The sequence below is a fragment of the Sapajus apella genome, unplaced genomic scaffold (assembly GCF_009761245.1).
Source record: "Sapajus apella isolate SASKATOON/1434 unplaced genomic scaffold, GSC_monkey_1.0 scaffold17, whole genome shotgun sequence".
NCBI classification, from domain to species: domain Eukaryota; kingdom Metazoa; phylum Chordata; class Mammalia; order Primates; family Cebidae; genus Sapajus; species Sapajus apella.
Window position 1 is genome coordinate 14,600,550 of NW_022436957.1, and position 14,835 is coordinate 14,615,384.

The window sequence follows — 14,835 nt, forward strand, 5'->3', positions numbered from 1 at the left end:
AAACCCTGTCTCTACTAAAAATATAAAAAATTAGCTGGGTGTGGTGGCACATGCCTGTAGTCCCAGCTACTTGGGAGGCTGAGGCAAGAGAATTGCTTGAATCTGGGAGGCAGAGGTTGCAGTGAACCAAGATCACACCATTGCACTCCAGCCTGGGCACAGAGCGAGACTCCATCTCAGAAAAAAAAAAAAAAAAAAAAAAAAAGAAAGAATGGGGCTCCTTCACAAGTAAGAGGTGTAACTAGAAGACTGAAAGTGGAAGAGGAAGGGGGCGTGAGCTAATGAGCACACACGGGCCGGCGCACAGTCGCACTGACCTCAGACAGGACCTCCACTTTCTTCCTGAGCAGGCCTGAGATGTAGCGAATCAGACCCCACTCCTGGTTCAAGCCAGCTTTCCCATAGAGCTCGCTGAGGAGGTTTTGAACGGTGACCCCGTGCTGTCCAGAGAGATTTGTGTCCCAGCTGGGACCCCTGCCAAGAGGTAGAAAAACTCAGAAATATGGTCCAGAATGTTTAAAGACTGGGAGAGGAACAGATCACTGTGCATTTTGCAAAGTGCTTGGGCTCTCCCAGTGTCCGAGTCTCACTGAGAGGGTTATGTCCGACCAAAGCTTCTCTATGTCCTTTGAAAAAGAAGCCTGACATGAGGAGATTGTGGCCTCCTGGCCTCACGTGGCCTTCTCATCCTGGGGGACCAGCATCAGTAGGCAGAGAAGGGGATAGAAGTCTCATTCCTGGTGATCCTGGGTAACTGGAGTGAATATAATCATGACTTGGACTGGCTAGAAGGCCAAGAATACTAGGGAAAAAATTAAAGAAAACAGGGAAAGCTCAACCCGGTAAAGACCATCAGCTTACTGCTATGGCTTGAGTGTTTGCTTCCACCCAGTTCCTATGTTGAAATCTTAACCCCCACAATGATGACATTAGGAGGCAGGGCCTTTGGGAGGTCATCAGGTCATGGGGCAGAGCCCTCCCGAATGAGATGTGCCCTTATATAAACAACTCCCGAGAGATCACTCGCCCCTTCCACCTATGTGAGGATGCAATGAGAAGATGCCATCTATGAGAAAGCAGGCCCTCCCAGACATCAATTCGGCCTTGAGTTTGAACTTCCCAGCCTCTGAACTGTAAGAAATACATTTCTGTTGTTTATAAGCCACCCTGTTCATGTGATTTTGTTTTAACTGCCAGAATGGACTAAGACACTTACTTGATGACATAAAGAATGTACAGAATGTCTGCTTGGTCCTGTAGGTTCGAACAATCTTTCAGCTGCTCAACCAGCTTCTCACAGTCCACGTCACCATGGTCATCTCTGGGCCACTGGAAGTCACTTTCAGGAACCTGCTCATACAAGAGCCAAAAAGCAGGGAGATGGGCTAGGCATGGAACTTTTGGAAGATCAAGAAGTGAAACGCCAATCTGGTCTCGGAACTCTATCACTGTGCTGTGCTCCAGTTTTCAATGACTTTTTTGTACCTTTTTATTTATAGGCTTTTATGATTTTTGATCAGTGGATCATCGTGCTGGTCAACATCTGCAAGAGACTGGACTGAGCTGGTTAAAATATATGTGAGTTTTATTTATGGAAGGTTCACAGACAAGCAAAACTAATCTCCGGTGTTAGGAATCATGACGGCAGTTATCTCTGGACTAGAAAAGGAGAAAGAGATGGGAGGGGGGTCACAGAAGGTGGTCACTGATCTAGGTATACTGGTTTGGTGATCATTCACTGAGCTGAAAGTGTGAAGGATATGCTATCCCCAAATATGCCAGGTTGGTATATTGACTATTTTGAGTTGAAAACATTGGAAAAATTGTAGTTTCAGAAAGGGGTAGCTGACCTGTCTCTTTTTGCAGGCAGTAAGCCATAAAGATGCCTCTGGGAGGGGGGCACTCCCAGGGCGCGAAAATAGCCCATATCACTAGAGCCTGGGAACTGGGGGTGGGTGGCAATGGACCTGTATAAACACACTTACCCAAAGAACCCTTATCTTCCGCTAGTTCTACACGCCCCCATGGATCTCCTAGTAACTGCCTCTAGCCAGATTTTTCTTGTCCTGTCTAGCTTCTCAAATTTATCACTTGGTTTAAAAAGTATGAAACCATCTTGCTTGGACCACTTCTTCAGACCTCATGCTCTTGTGAAGATCCCCATGTACCCAGAAAACAAATCACCTTTGTAATGCTTTTTCTTATTAACCTGCCTGGTGTCAAGCTGGCTTTCTAGATGGAGCTGAAAAGCCCTCACAACAGCTAAGGAGGGGTTGGAGGTGACCTGTCGCTCCTCTGTTCCTGCTTTCTGCACCATGCTGCCTATATAGTATAGTTATTTGGAAGCAAAACAAACACAAAAAGTATGTTTTAAGCAACCTAAAATTGAAATCGGGGTAAAATCTTCTCCAACAGGCACTGAGTCTATTTGTGTGGGGTAGAATCAGAGAAGAGTCCTGGATAAAATAAACTGTGGGAATCCATGGAACACCCTGAGATTTTATTCTCCTGAGGAATCTTAATTTTTAATTTTTTTAATGTCCATCTTTTTCCTGCAGTATCCTAAAGAATCTTTTACTCGTTTTTCTTACATAAAGAGCATTAGGGGCTGGGCACAGAGGTTCGCGCCTGTAATCCCAGCACTTTGGGAGGCTAAAGCAAGAGGGTTGCTTGAGCCCAGGAATTCCAGACCAGTCTGGGCAACATGGTGAAACCCTGTCTCTACGAAAAATACAAAAATTAGCTGGGCATGGTGGTGCACGCTGGCATTCCCAGCTATTTGGGAGGCTGAGGTGGGAGGATCGCCTGAGCCTGGAGGTTGAGGCTGCAGTGAGCTATGACCACACCACTGAACTGTAGCCTGGGTGACAGAGCAAGACCCTGTCTAAGAAAAATTTTAAAAAGGCCATTAGGAACAAAGAGTCCTATACCCTGTTCCACAGGCAGTCCCACCTTGGCAGGCTACACAGTTAGGCGGGGCTAGGTAGTGAGTGATTTCCTCTAGTGACTACATAGACTCTGATGAGAAGGCAGCAAGGCAGTAGCTTTTCCTACAGGCAAAACGTAAAGGTTTGCATCAAATTTAATGTACATATTGATGCAAGTCAGATTCCAGACAATGAATTGGGTTCATATCCAAGCCCAGAGGTTCTAAACCTAAAGGTCCCAGATAACAATAGGCTGTTTCTTTCTTTTGAGCTGAACCACTTGAAAGAGTTGGGGGACTAATCCTGCATTGCAGGACACCATACTTTTTCAAAAACCTATTCCATATACTTTACCTTTTCTAGGAGTGGCTGAGGAGAATCGACAAGATTCAGTGATTTACGGTGGGCACTTAGAACTTTAGTCGGCAAAGTCATGGGAACAACTGGAAAACAAAATAGAGTTTTGAGGAGGAAGAAGGATAAAATAATTTTTTCTTTTTTTGTGTTTTTTGAGATGGAGTCTTGCTCTGTCACCCAGGCTGGAGTGCGGTGGCATGATCTCAACTCACTGCAACCTCTGCCTCCCAGGTTCAAGTGATTCTCCTGCCTTAGGCTCCCGAGTAGCTGGGACTACAGGCATGTGCCACCACGCCCGGCTAATTTTGTATTTTTAATAGAGATGAGGTTTCTCTATGTTGGTCAGGTTGGTCTCAAACTCCCAACCTCAGGTGATCCGCTCGCCTTGGCCTCCCAAAGTGCTAGGATTACAGGCATGCACCACCATGCCTGGCCTAATTTTTATATTTTTAATAGAGATGGGGTTTTGCCATGTTGGTCAGGCTGGTCTTGACCTCCTGACCTCAGGTGATCAACCCATCTCGGCCTCTCAAAGTGCTGGGATTACAGGCGTGAGCCACTGCGCCCGGCCAATACTTCTTTTGAGAAGTATGGCGGCTACTCCTTATTTAACACAAACCAACCAAAGGAAAGATCATTTATTTAGTTTCAGTAAGAATTTATCATGTAGCCACCTCATGTGCTAAATCTGGGAATAAGAAGTGAGCAGGGAATGGATCTTGCTTTGAGAATTGGATTTTGCTCTTCCCTCCTGGAATTCAGGGAAAATGATATAACGTCCTAGGACTGGAAAGAGACTCAGAAGTAATTGCGCCTGAGCTCTTTTTCTTTCAGATGAGGAAACTGAGAGACCCAGAGAGGGTAGACCATTTGTCTAAGGTCACTGGGGCTCCCATAATCAAGGTATCTGAGCTTCCGGTCCAGTATGCACTTTACTCCGCCACTGCTGGGTGGTAGGGCTTGTTTTTCAACCACCTCTGGATATGATCATTATCGATATTTATTCATTAAGCCCTTTCTGTCTTCCAGGCTATAGTATGCTATCTCAGGAGAATAGGAAGTTTTCAAGGTAAACATGATGCATATTTAAACGGCACTTATAGACCTCCAGGTTACACTGGTAAATTGAATAGACATTGTCATTTTACTTCCTTCCAACCCTCCACTAACATTACAGAAAATATATACAGTTATGTGTTGTTTAATGACAGGGATACGTTCTGAGAAATATGTTGTTAAGCAATTTCCTCGCTGCATGAACATCACAGAGTGTACTTACAGAAGCCTAGATGGTGCAGCCTACTACACACCTAGGTTGGATCATAAAGGCGATTGCTCCTTGGCTACAAATCTACATGTATGTTCCTATACTCAATACGGTAGGTAATTCTAATACAATGGTAAGTATTTGTGTGTCTAAACAGAAAAGGTACGGTAGAAATATGGTATAGGCCAGGCATGGTGGCTCACACCTGTAATTCCAGCACTTTGGGAGGCTGAGGTGACAAGATTGCTTGAGCTCAGGAGTTCAAGACAGGCCTAGGCAACATAGTGAGACCTCATCTCTACTAAAATTAAAAAAAAAAAAAAAATGAGCTGGGTGTGGTGGCCCATGGCTGTAGTCCCAGCTACTGGTAGTGGGGGCTGAGGCAGAAGGATTGCTTGAGCCCAGGAGGTTGAGGCTGCAGTAAGCCCTGATTGTGCCACTGCACTCCAGCCTGGGTGACAGAGCAAAAACCCTCTCAAAAAAAAATGTGGTATATAAGATGAAAAATGGTTTATCTCCATAGGGCTCTTGCCATGAATGAAGCTTGCAGGGCTAGAAGTTTGCTCTGAGTGAGTGGTGAGTGAATGTGAAGGCCTAGGGCATGACTCTACACTGCTATAGACTTCATAAAGACTCTACACTCAAGCTGCACTGAATTCATCACAGCATTTTCTTTCTTTAATAAATTAATCTCAGCTTACTGTAACTTTTTTACTTTATCAACTTAAATTTTTTTAAATGTGGCTCTTTTGTAATAACAGCTTAAAACAGATTGTATGGCTGTACAAAGATATTTTCTTTCTTTATATCCTTATTCTATAAGCTTTGTTCTATTTTTTAGTTTATTTATTTTACTTTTTAAACTTTTGTGAAAAAATGAAGACACAGGCCAGGTGCAGTGGCTCACGCCTGTAATCCCAGCACTTTGGGAGGCTGAGGCAGGTAGATCACAAGGTCAGGAGATCGAGACCATCCTGGCTAACATGGTGAAACCCCATCTCTACTAAAAATACAAAAAATTAGCTGGGTGTGATGGCAGGTGCCTATAGTCACAGCTACTTGGAAGGCTGAGGCAGGAGAATTGCTTCAACCCAGGAGGCGGAGGTTGCAGTGAGCCAATATTGTGCCACTGCACTCCAGCCTGAGTTACAGAGTAAGACTCTGTCTCAGGGGAAAAAAAAAAAAAAAGACACAAACACACACATTAGCCCAGGCCTATACAGGGCCAGGATCATCAATCTCACTGTCTTTCACCTCCACAGCTTGTCCCATTGGAAGGTCTTCAGGGGCAGTAACATACATGGAGCTGTCATCTCCTAAGATAACAATGCCTTCTCCTATAATCCCTCATGAAGAACCTATCTGCGGCTGTTTTACAGTTAACTTTTTTTAATAAGTAGAGGAGTATACTCTAAAATAATGATATAGTATAGTACATACACAAATCAGCAATGTAGTTATGTATTGCCATTATCAAGTACTATGTACTATGTGCTATACATAATTATATGTGTTTAACTTATACGGCGGGCAGTGCAGGAGGTTTGTTGATACTGGCATTGCCACAAACACGTGAGCAGTGCACTGTGCTACAACATCACTACAGCTACAATGTCACTAGGTGACAGAAAGGTTTCAGCTCCATTATAATCTTAGAAGACCACCGCCATATATACGGTCTGCCATTGACCAAAACATTGTTATGTGGTGCATGACCGTATATATATTTAAAAAAAAGACAAATCCTTGAGAATGAAGAAAAGCAACAGAGAAGATGACAGAAACAGATTTCAGAAGTGGGAAAGCTGATGGATGAAAGATAGGTGATTTAGCTGATACAAGGCCACAATTCCCAAGTCTGCAGTGGAGAAATCCGAGAGCTTGTCAGTTACACCTGAGGGTCCTCAGAAGTCTCTGGAGCCTGCTGCACCATGTGGTGCTGGAACTGAGGTCTAGAAGGGGTGTGCAAAACAAGGAAGGCTTGGGAGAAGCTGTTTGAGAAGCAGTGGAGCCCCCTGGACATCCTCTTCAACGACACCCAGCTTGATGACCAACTCACTCACTCTGACAGAAGGCTGGAGAGTCTCTCAGAAAGATGGTAGAAGAGAGGGGGGCTGCTGACTAGCACATCTGAAGGCTTGGATACATTCCTTAAGGGAATTATAAGTAACTATATAGCTCCAGGCAACTAGACCCTAACCCTTGAAACAAGAAATCCACTCAGAGATTGTAGAGTATCTCTGGGAAATAAAATAACTCCGAGTCAACAAGCCCCACTCATGGGCTTGGAGATTCTCATGCATGACCAGGTAAGTGAGGAGCAGCAGGGCACTGGAAGAAAGACTGTCATGTGGAAGACAGAAACCTAAGCAAACCAGAAAAAGTGACTTGGGGGAATGGAAACCATTCAAAGAGAAAAAAAGGGTAAATACAAACCAAAACAAAAAGGTCTGCCATTAATATTCTTAGAATAATAACAAATTGCCAGGCACGGTGGCTCATGCCTGTAATCCCTGCACTTTGGGAAGCCAAGGCAGTCAGGTTGTTTGAGGCCAAATTCTGAGACTAGCCTGGGCAACATGGTGAAACCCTGTCTCTACAAAAATTAAAATAAAAATTAGCCGGGTGTGGTGGCACGCACTTGTGGTCCCAGGTACTCGGGAGGTTGAGGTAGGAGGACCGCTTGGGCCTGTGAGGTGAAGGCTGCAGTAAGTCGTAATTGCACCACTACACTTCAGCCTGGGTGACAGAGAAAGACCCTTTTCTCTCTCTCTCTCATAAAAAGAAATTATACTGTATTTTTATTATCTTTTTGAGACAGAATCTCGCTCTGTCACCCAGGCTGGAGTACGCTGACACGATCACGGTTCATAGCAGTCTCAACCTCCTGGACTCATGTGATCCTTCCATCTCAGCCTCCCAAGTACCTGGGATCACAGGCATGCACCACCACGCCTGGCTAATTTTTTTGTAGTTGTTGAGACAGTGCCTTGCTATGTTGCCCAGACTGGTCTGAAACTCTCGGACTCAAGCGATTTGCCTGTCTCAGCCTCCCAAAGTGCTGGGATTATAGGCATGAGCCACTGCATCTGGCCAAGAGATTATATTGTAAACATGAAACAAAAACAGATGCAAATTGGGGAACAAAGTTTTAAAACATGATAGCAAAAGTGGCTCAATTGAGGGAGTAGAACAAAAAGTTGAGACAGTGGCTCTCACGGGAGACAGAGAAGTGGAAAACAGAGGGGAAAAAAATGATAAAGTCTTCTCCAGGAAGTCAACTTTGGAATCACAGAAACACCGGAAAGAGAGAACAGAAAAAATGTAGGGAACGAAATGAGTCAAAAAACTTTTCAGGAAAACATTACAGGACTGAAGAACATAAATTTCCAGATTGCAAAGGCCTACTGTGTTCAATACAATGAATGAAAACACACCCAGCTAAAGGTTAAGGTGTGGCACTGAAATGTCAGAAACTGGGTGCAGAGAAGATCCTAAACACTTTCAAAGAGAAAAATCGCTCATTCTGATTTCGAAGTATCAAAAATCAGAATGAGCCATATGTGGTGGCTCACACCTGTAATCCCAGCACTTTGGGAGGCCCAGGAGGGCAGATCACCTGAGGTCAGGAGTTCAAGACCAGTCTGGCCAAAAGGGTGAAACCCTGTCTCTACAAAAAATACAAAAATTAGCTGGGTGTGGTGGTGGACGCCTGTAATCCCAGCTACTTGGGAGGCTGAGGCAGGAGAATCGCTTGAACCTGGGAGGCGGAAGGTGCAGTGAGCTGAGATCGCACCACTATACTCAGCCTGGGTGACCAAGTGAGACTCTTGTCTCAAAAAAAAAAAAAAAAAAAAAAAGAAAAGAAAAAGAAAAAAGAAAAAACCAGAATGGGTTTAGATTTCTGGTATGGTTTGGATGTCCCACTCAAATCTCATGTTGAAATGTAATCCCCAGTCTTGGAGATGGGGCCCAGTGGGAGGTGTCTGGATCATGGGGGTGGGTCCCTCATGAATGGCTTGGGCCATCACCTTGGTGATAAGTGAGCTCTCACTCTGAGTTCACAAGATATCTGAGGTCTGGTCGTTTAAAAGTATGTGGCCCCTCCCCTGCCACTCTCTCTTTTGTTCCTACTGTTGCCATGTCAAGTGTCTGCTCCCCCTTTGTCTTCGCCATGATTGGAAGCTTCCTGAGGCCTCCCTGGAAGCCAAGTAGATGCCAGCATCATGCTTCCTGTACAGCCTACAGAACCTTGGGCCAGTTAAACCTCTTTTCTTTATAAATTACCTAGCTTCAGGTATTTCTTTATGGCAATGCTAGACTAGCCTATTTTTTTTTTTTTTTTTTTTTTTGAGACAGAGTCTTGTTCTGTTATTCAGGCTGGAGTGCAGTGGTGTGATCACAGCTCATTGCAGCCTCAACCTCCCTAAGCTCAAGTGATCCTCCTGCCTCAGACTCTCAAGTAGCTGGGACTACAGGCATGTGTCACCATGCCCAGCTATTTTTTCTATTTTTTGTAGAGACAGGGTCTCACCATGTTGCCCAGGCTGGTCTCAAATTCCTGGACTCAAGTGATCTTCCTGCCTCAGCTTCCCAGAGTGCTCAGATTATAGGCATCAGCCACTGTGTCTGGCAGGGTTTAGATTTCTCAATAGCAACACTGATACACTGATAGCAGGAAGACAATGAAATAGTACTTTCAAACATCTGGAAAAAAAATGTATTTTCTTTTTTTTTTTTGAGATAGAGTCTTGCTCTGTCACCCAGGCTAGAGTGCAGTGGCACAAGCTCAGCTCACTGCAACCTCTGCCTTCTGGGTTCAAGCAATTCTCCTGCCTCAGCCTTTGGAGTAGCTGGGACTACAGGTGCAGGCCACCACACCTGGCTCACTTTTATATTTTTAGTAGGGACAGTGCTTCACCATGTTGGCCAGGCTGGTCTTGAACTTCTGACCTCAGGTGATCTGCCCACTTCAGCCTCCCAAAGTGCTGAGATTACAAGCATGAGCCATCACACCTGGCCAAAAACATGTATTTTCAATCTAGAATTCTATACCCAGCCAAACTCTCAAATGGGTCTGGAACATTCGTAGACATTTTTTAAATTGCAAGCTTTCAACAATTTTACCCAGCGTGCACTGTTTCTCAGGAAACTACTGCATGTCCTCTATCAAAATAAGGGTGAACCAAGAAAGAAGAGTTGAGATACAGTACACAGGAGAGCCATCCCAGGAGACAAGTCAAGGAACTCTCTAGGGAAGATCTCGGGGTAAAACGCACCTCAGACACGGAGGGCAACTAAACCAGAAGGGGGGCAGTGGGCACTGTAGTTCAAAAACGAGCAAGTTGAGAGCTGTCACCATCATACCCTCTTCCACTGCACCCATTTTTTTTTTTTAAACCTACTGAAACTTTCTAGAATGCGCTACACCAAAACAGAAGAATACATTGAGAAAGGAGAACACACCAGATTCAGGAACCAGGGAATCCAACTAAAGAGACAAACCAGGGAAATTCCCAGGATGACAGATACGCAACAGGCCTAGATCACAGTCAGCCCAGACAGAAGGAGTCTCGTGGCCTCTAAGAAAGGCAGTGGAATTGAGAGATTCACTGATATGGCTGAGCCTGTGGAAATTTGTATTGCGAGGTCACTGGAAGATGTAGAAAGAAAGCAAAGCAAATGAAAAGCTAGGGTAACTTTACCTTACGAGAAAACAAAGAGTAAAAATGGGCATGTAATCAGAGTATACTATAATGCTCAGTTGCAAGTCATATTTGCATAAATACAATGAGATAAAGAGTGAATACTGATTGAACTAAACTTTAACCCCTTGGTGGGTGAGGGGGAGTGAAGCAGAGGAGTGGCGATTTTAGACACCAGATCCTTACTCATATGATAGAAGTCAATAGCTACCGAATCAAGTCAATGCATGTGAAGACAGAAGTATCCTCACATTATCTGAGAAATATGGAGATATGCATATACCAGAAGAAAGAGCTGAAAGAGTTGAAAGTGGTTACCTCTAAGTAGAAGGACACGGGGGGCGGGTAGGCAGGGGGGCATTTTGTTGTCTTCTAGGATTCTTTGGCCTTTAAATTATGTCTCTGCATTACTTTGATAAAAGAAGGTATTTTAACAGGCAGAAAAGAGTTAATAACATACATGGAACTTCCAAACCCTTTGCCTTTGCCATCACAGAAAGTATGTCCCGCGTGGAGTGGATAGCACTGAAGACATGGCGGTCTTCTGTGTTCTTACGAAGAGGAGGCAGATAGCACCTCAAGGATGTGCTCTGTAGAAGGTGGTTGATATACTGGTCAAGTTCGTCTTGGCTTTCTGTAATAGGACAAGCAAGAAAAAGAGCCAATGAAACCAAGCTGCAGAAATATGACTGCACAATAGTGACCGTGGGTAGCAAGTGGCACTGAGTAGGCTTAGCAGATGACAACACTGAGATATCGATATTTGCACTCCCACTCATCCCCGAAGAGTAAGAGGAGATTTACAGAGATAATATATACATGTAGAAATTTATTGTTTGGAGAAACTTCATCCCAGGAAAAAACAACTTCAGGTCAAGGTAGTGTTTATATCTCATCCTCCCAAGATAAACTGAATAATATGTAAGACAACCTGAAGGGTAGAGGCCGAAATCTGGGCTCTTTGTCATGAGTGAGCTAAGCCTTATGGAACTCCCAGCCCTAATTCCAACTACTATCTAAAAGTGAAAAACAGACCACCCCAAAACCTTATTCAGGCTGAGAAATGTTAATATACATAGGGTTTCATCACTCATATCCAAACAAACCTAGATCATTCTACCATTCCTTTGAAAATTCAAGCAGTATGTTTTTGTCTTCAGAATGTATTCTGTGCAAAGTCCCCATTTCTGGCCAGCCACAGTGGCTCATGCCTGTAATCCCAGCACTTTGGGAGGCTGAGGCAGGCTGATCAATTAAGCCCGGGAGTTCAAGACCAGCGAGGACAATATAAGGAGACCCCCATGTCTATAAAATACAAAACAATTAGCTGGGTGTGGTGGTGCTTCCCTGTAGGTGTATAGTCTTAGCCAGTTAGGAGGCTGAGGTGGAAGGATCACTTGAGCCCACCCAGGAGGTCGAGGCTGCAGTGAGCCATGATCATGCCACTACATTCCAGCCTGGACAACAGAGTGAGACCCCGTCTCAAAAACAAACAACAACAACAACAACAAAAAAAAAAAAAAAAAAAGAGAGAAGAGAAGAAGAAAAAAGGGAAAAAGAAAAAAAAAGTCCCCATTCCTGAAACACTTTGTCCTTCTAGGTTTAAAAATGCCCCACTTTTAAGGACATCATTTGCATTTTAGGTTTTTAAACTGGCATTTTATTCATTTTAATATATGGAAGTTTCAGAAGCCTCTTTTTTGTTTTGTTTTTCCTTGTTTTTAATTATAATTGTATTTGAGTCTTAGGGCAATTTTATCACAATGCTAAAGTTTAAATAAATTTAGCAAACTGTCCACAAAAGCATTCCAAGCCGTACCTTGATTACAGGTGTCTTCCCGATATCCTCCCAAATCTGAATCACTATCGGGACTAAAAGTCCCTTCGCTGTCATAGTCAAACAACTTCTCATCACAGTCTGGATCCAGGAAAGTCAGATACGTGTAGAACGATGTGGTGAGAAATTCCGAAAGGTTCCCCAATTTTACTCTGCCAAGAAGACACTGTGTGAGGGACATGGGTAGAGTGTGGACAAACTTCTACTATGCATCACTCGGAGATTTCTGCACAACCAGGTGGCGCTTCTGCCAGAATCAATATATATATTACTCTGCAGATTGCCCCATATAAGCGGTCAGCCAAGACGTTCATTGAAAAATTCAATAACAAGTATGACGTGAACGTGCACAGCATATTAAAAGCCAAATGAATCACACTGACTTCTTACTCCCAACCCAACACAAATAAGAATCTATTTTAGTGAACCAACAGTGTGACAAAATATATCGAGCAAACTACTTTTAAACAGAACCCACCCATGTTTTTGTTTTGTTGTTTTCCCCCAAAATGACTAGACCAGAAGCCACGATTCTCTGGGCACACTCGTTCTATTATTTGAGTCTCTACCACGAAACACCATCACACAGGGACAGGAGTGCTATGATGGAAGAGGCCAGGTTCCCTCTAGAAAGTATTCGATGGGGAAGCTGTCCCCAGACTGGAGCAGAAGCCCTGAGTGGCCCTCTCACTTTAGGCTGGGTACAGTTCCACTGAAACCTGGAAACTGGGCTTGGCAGCCTGGGGTCTGAGGTTCTCAGGTCTAACCCCACATGCTGGGAGCTACTTCCACCCTACAGAAAACAGTCTTAAAAGGTTACACTGGGGGCAGCAGAAAGCAACGGATCCCTCCCTCAGAGTTACCAGCACCAGACTGGGATTTAGTGAACCAACCCAAATGCCCACCAATGACAGACTGGATAAAGAAACTGTGGCACATATACACCATGGAATACTATGCAGCCATAACAAATGATGAGTTCATGTCCTTTGCAGGGACGTGGATGAAGCTGAAAACCATCATTCTCAGCAAACTGACACAAGAACAGAAAACCAAACACTGCATGTTCTCACTCATAAGTTGGTGTTGAACAATGAGAACACATGGCCACAGGGAGGGGAACGTCACACAACGTGGCCTGTAGAGGGGTGGGGGTCTAGGGGAGGGATAGCATTAGGAGAAATACCTAATGTAGATGACAGGGGGATGAATGCAGCAAACCACCATGGCACCTGTATACCTATGTAACAAATCTGCACATTCTGCACATGTACCCTAGAACTTGAAGTTAAAAAAAAGTCTGAGAAACATTTAAAGAGTCAATTGAGGCATATGCAATGCAAGAGTATCAGGGATGCTGGAGCTTCAGCCTCAAAAGGGCTATCACCAGAACGATGGCCCAAGGGAAAGAAAAGCCTTCCTTTAATTGAGCACCCACCAAGTGGATCTAGGGGGCATGTAGGGTTAGTTCAGCTTTTAAAAAGCCCTCAGAAATAGGCTGGGCATGGTGGTTTATGCTTGTTATCCCAGCAATTTGGGAGGCGGAGGTGGGCGGATCACCTGAGCTCAGGAGTTTGAGATCAGCCTGGCCAACATGGTGTAACCCTGTCTCTACTAAAAATTCAAAAATTAGCAGGGCATGGTGGTGGGCACCTGTAATCCCAGCTATGTGGGAGGCCGAGGCAGGAGAATTGCTTCAAACCAGGAGGTAGAGGTTGCAGCGAGCTGAGATCATGCCACTGCACTCCAGCCTGGGTGACAGAGTGAGACTCCATCTCAAAAGAAAAAAAAAAACCCTCAGAAATAGAGGAAAAGCCAAAGCTAGGATTCAACATTATCAAGAATTTAATTATCTTTGCAATATAATTTGTATTTTATAATATAACACTGTATTACATAGGTATAACTTCTATATGTAATCTATAAATTATATACTAGATATAACTATATTAATTTTATAATATAATTTATTAATTGTAAAGCTCTTAATGATCAAGAACTGAGCAGAAGTAGCCTAGGTGTTCCAGTCTCTTCTAAGGCTCTCTCAATTATCTGCCACGGTCTAGAACCAAGGGGCCCTCCTGACACCATGAAGCCATCATCCAGCTCAGACCAGGGCTTAGAGGCCAGGTTCTGGGCCCTCATCCAGCTCAGAAGAGGGCTTAGAGGCCGGGTTCTGGGTTCATGCAGAGCCGCTGCACCTATTCCTCTTCCACCCCTGGCTCTCTGAGTCTACAGCTCCTTGTCTATGAAATGGGAATGCCCCCAAGTCAAAAAGTGAAGCCTCAATGAGACAACACATTGCATACACTGCCGGTGCTCAGTGAACTGCAGACAGTATCCTTTTTACAATGGTTAGATCTCAACAAAAGAATTTATTTTGCGGCTGGGTGTGGTGGCTCACACCTGTAATCTTAGCACTTTGGGAGGCCTAGGGACATGGATCACTTGAGATCAGGAGTTTGAGACCAGCCTGGCCAACATGGTGAAACCCCATCTCTACTAAAAATATAAAATCAGCCAGGTGTGGTGGTGCATGCCTGTGATCCCAGCTATTTGGAAGGCTGAGGCAGGAGAACTGCTTGAACCTGGGACGTGGAGGTTGCAGTGAGCCAAGATCACACTACTGCACCCCAGCCTGGGCAACAAGAGTGAAATTCCATCTCAAAAAAAGGGAAAAAAAGAATTTATTTTGCAAAATGGTTAATGATAGGCCTTTGGTATTCTCTGTCCATTACGATG

The 14,835-nt window shown here is 44.2% G+C and overlaps 1 protein-coding gene across 11 annotated transcripts in view; it reads right to left on the bottom strand.

Annotated features, from left to right (window-relative positions):
* Positions 1-14,835, bottom strand: part of PHKA2 (phosphorylase kinase regulatory subunit alpha 2) — a 102,544-nt gene that overhangs the window by 15,470 nt on the left and 72,239 nt on the right. For all 11 annotated transcript variants that reach the window (XR_004271131.1, XR_004271130.1, XM_032286029.1 and 8 more), the window contains 5 exons: positions 12,076-12,245; positions 10,717-10,890; positions 3,282-3,370; positions 1,217-1,350; positions 318-474 (listed from right to left, as the gene is read on the bottom strand). Coding sequence is in view for 9 of the 11 variants with exons in the window: in XM_032286029.1 (XP_032141920.1) it covers positions 318-474; positions 1,217-1,350; positions 3,282-3,370; positions 10,717-10,890; positions 12,076-12,245 (724 nt within the window). In the remaining 2 variants the exon portion in view is untranslated. The remainder of the gene's footprint in view (positions 1-317; positions 475-1,216; positions 1,351-3,281; positions 3,371-10,716; positions 10,891-12,075; positions 12,246-14,835) is intronic.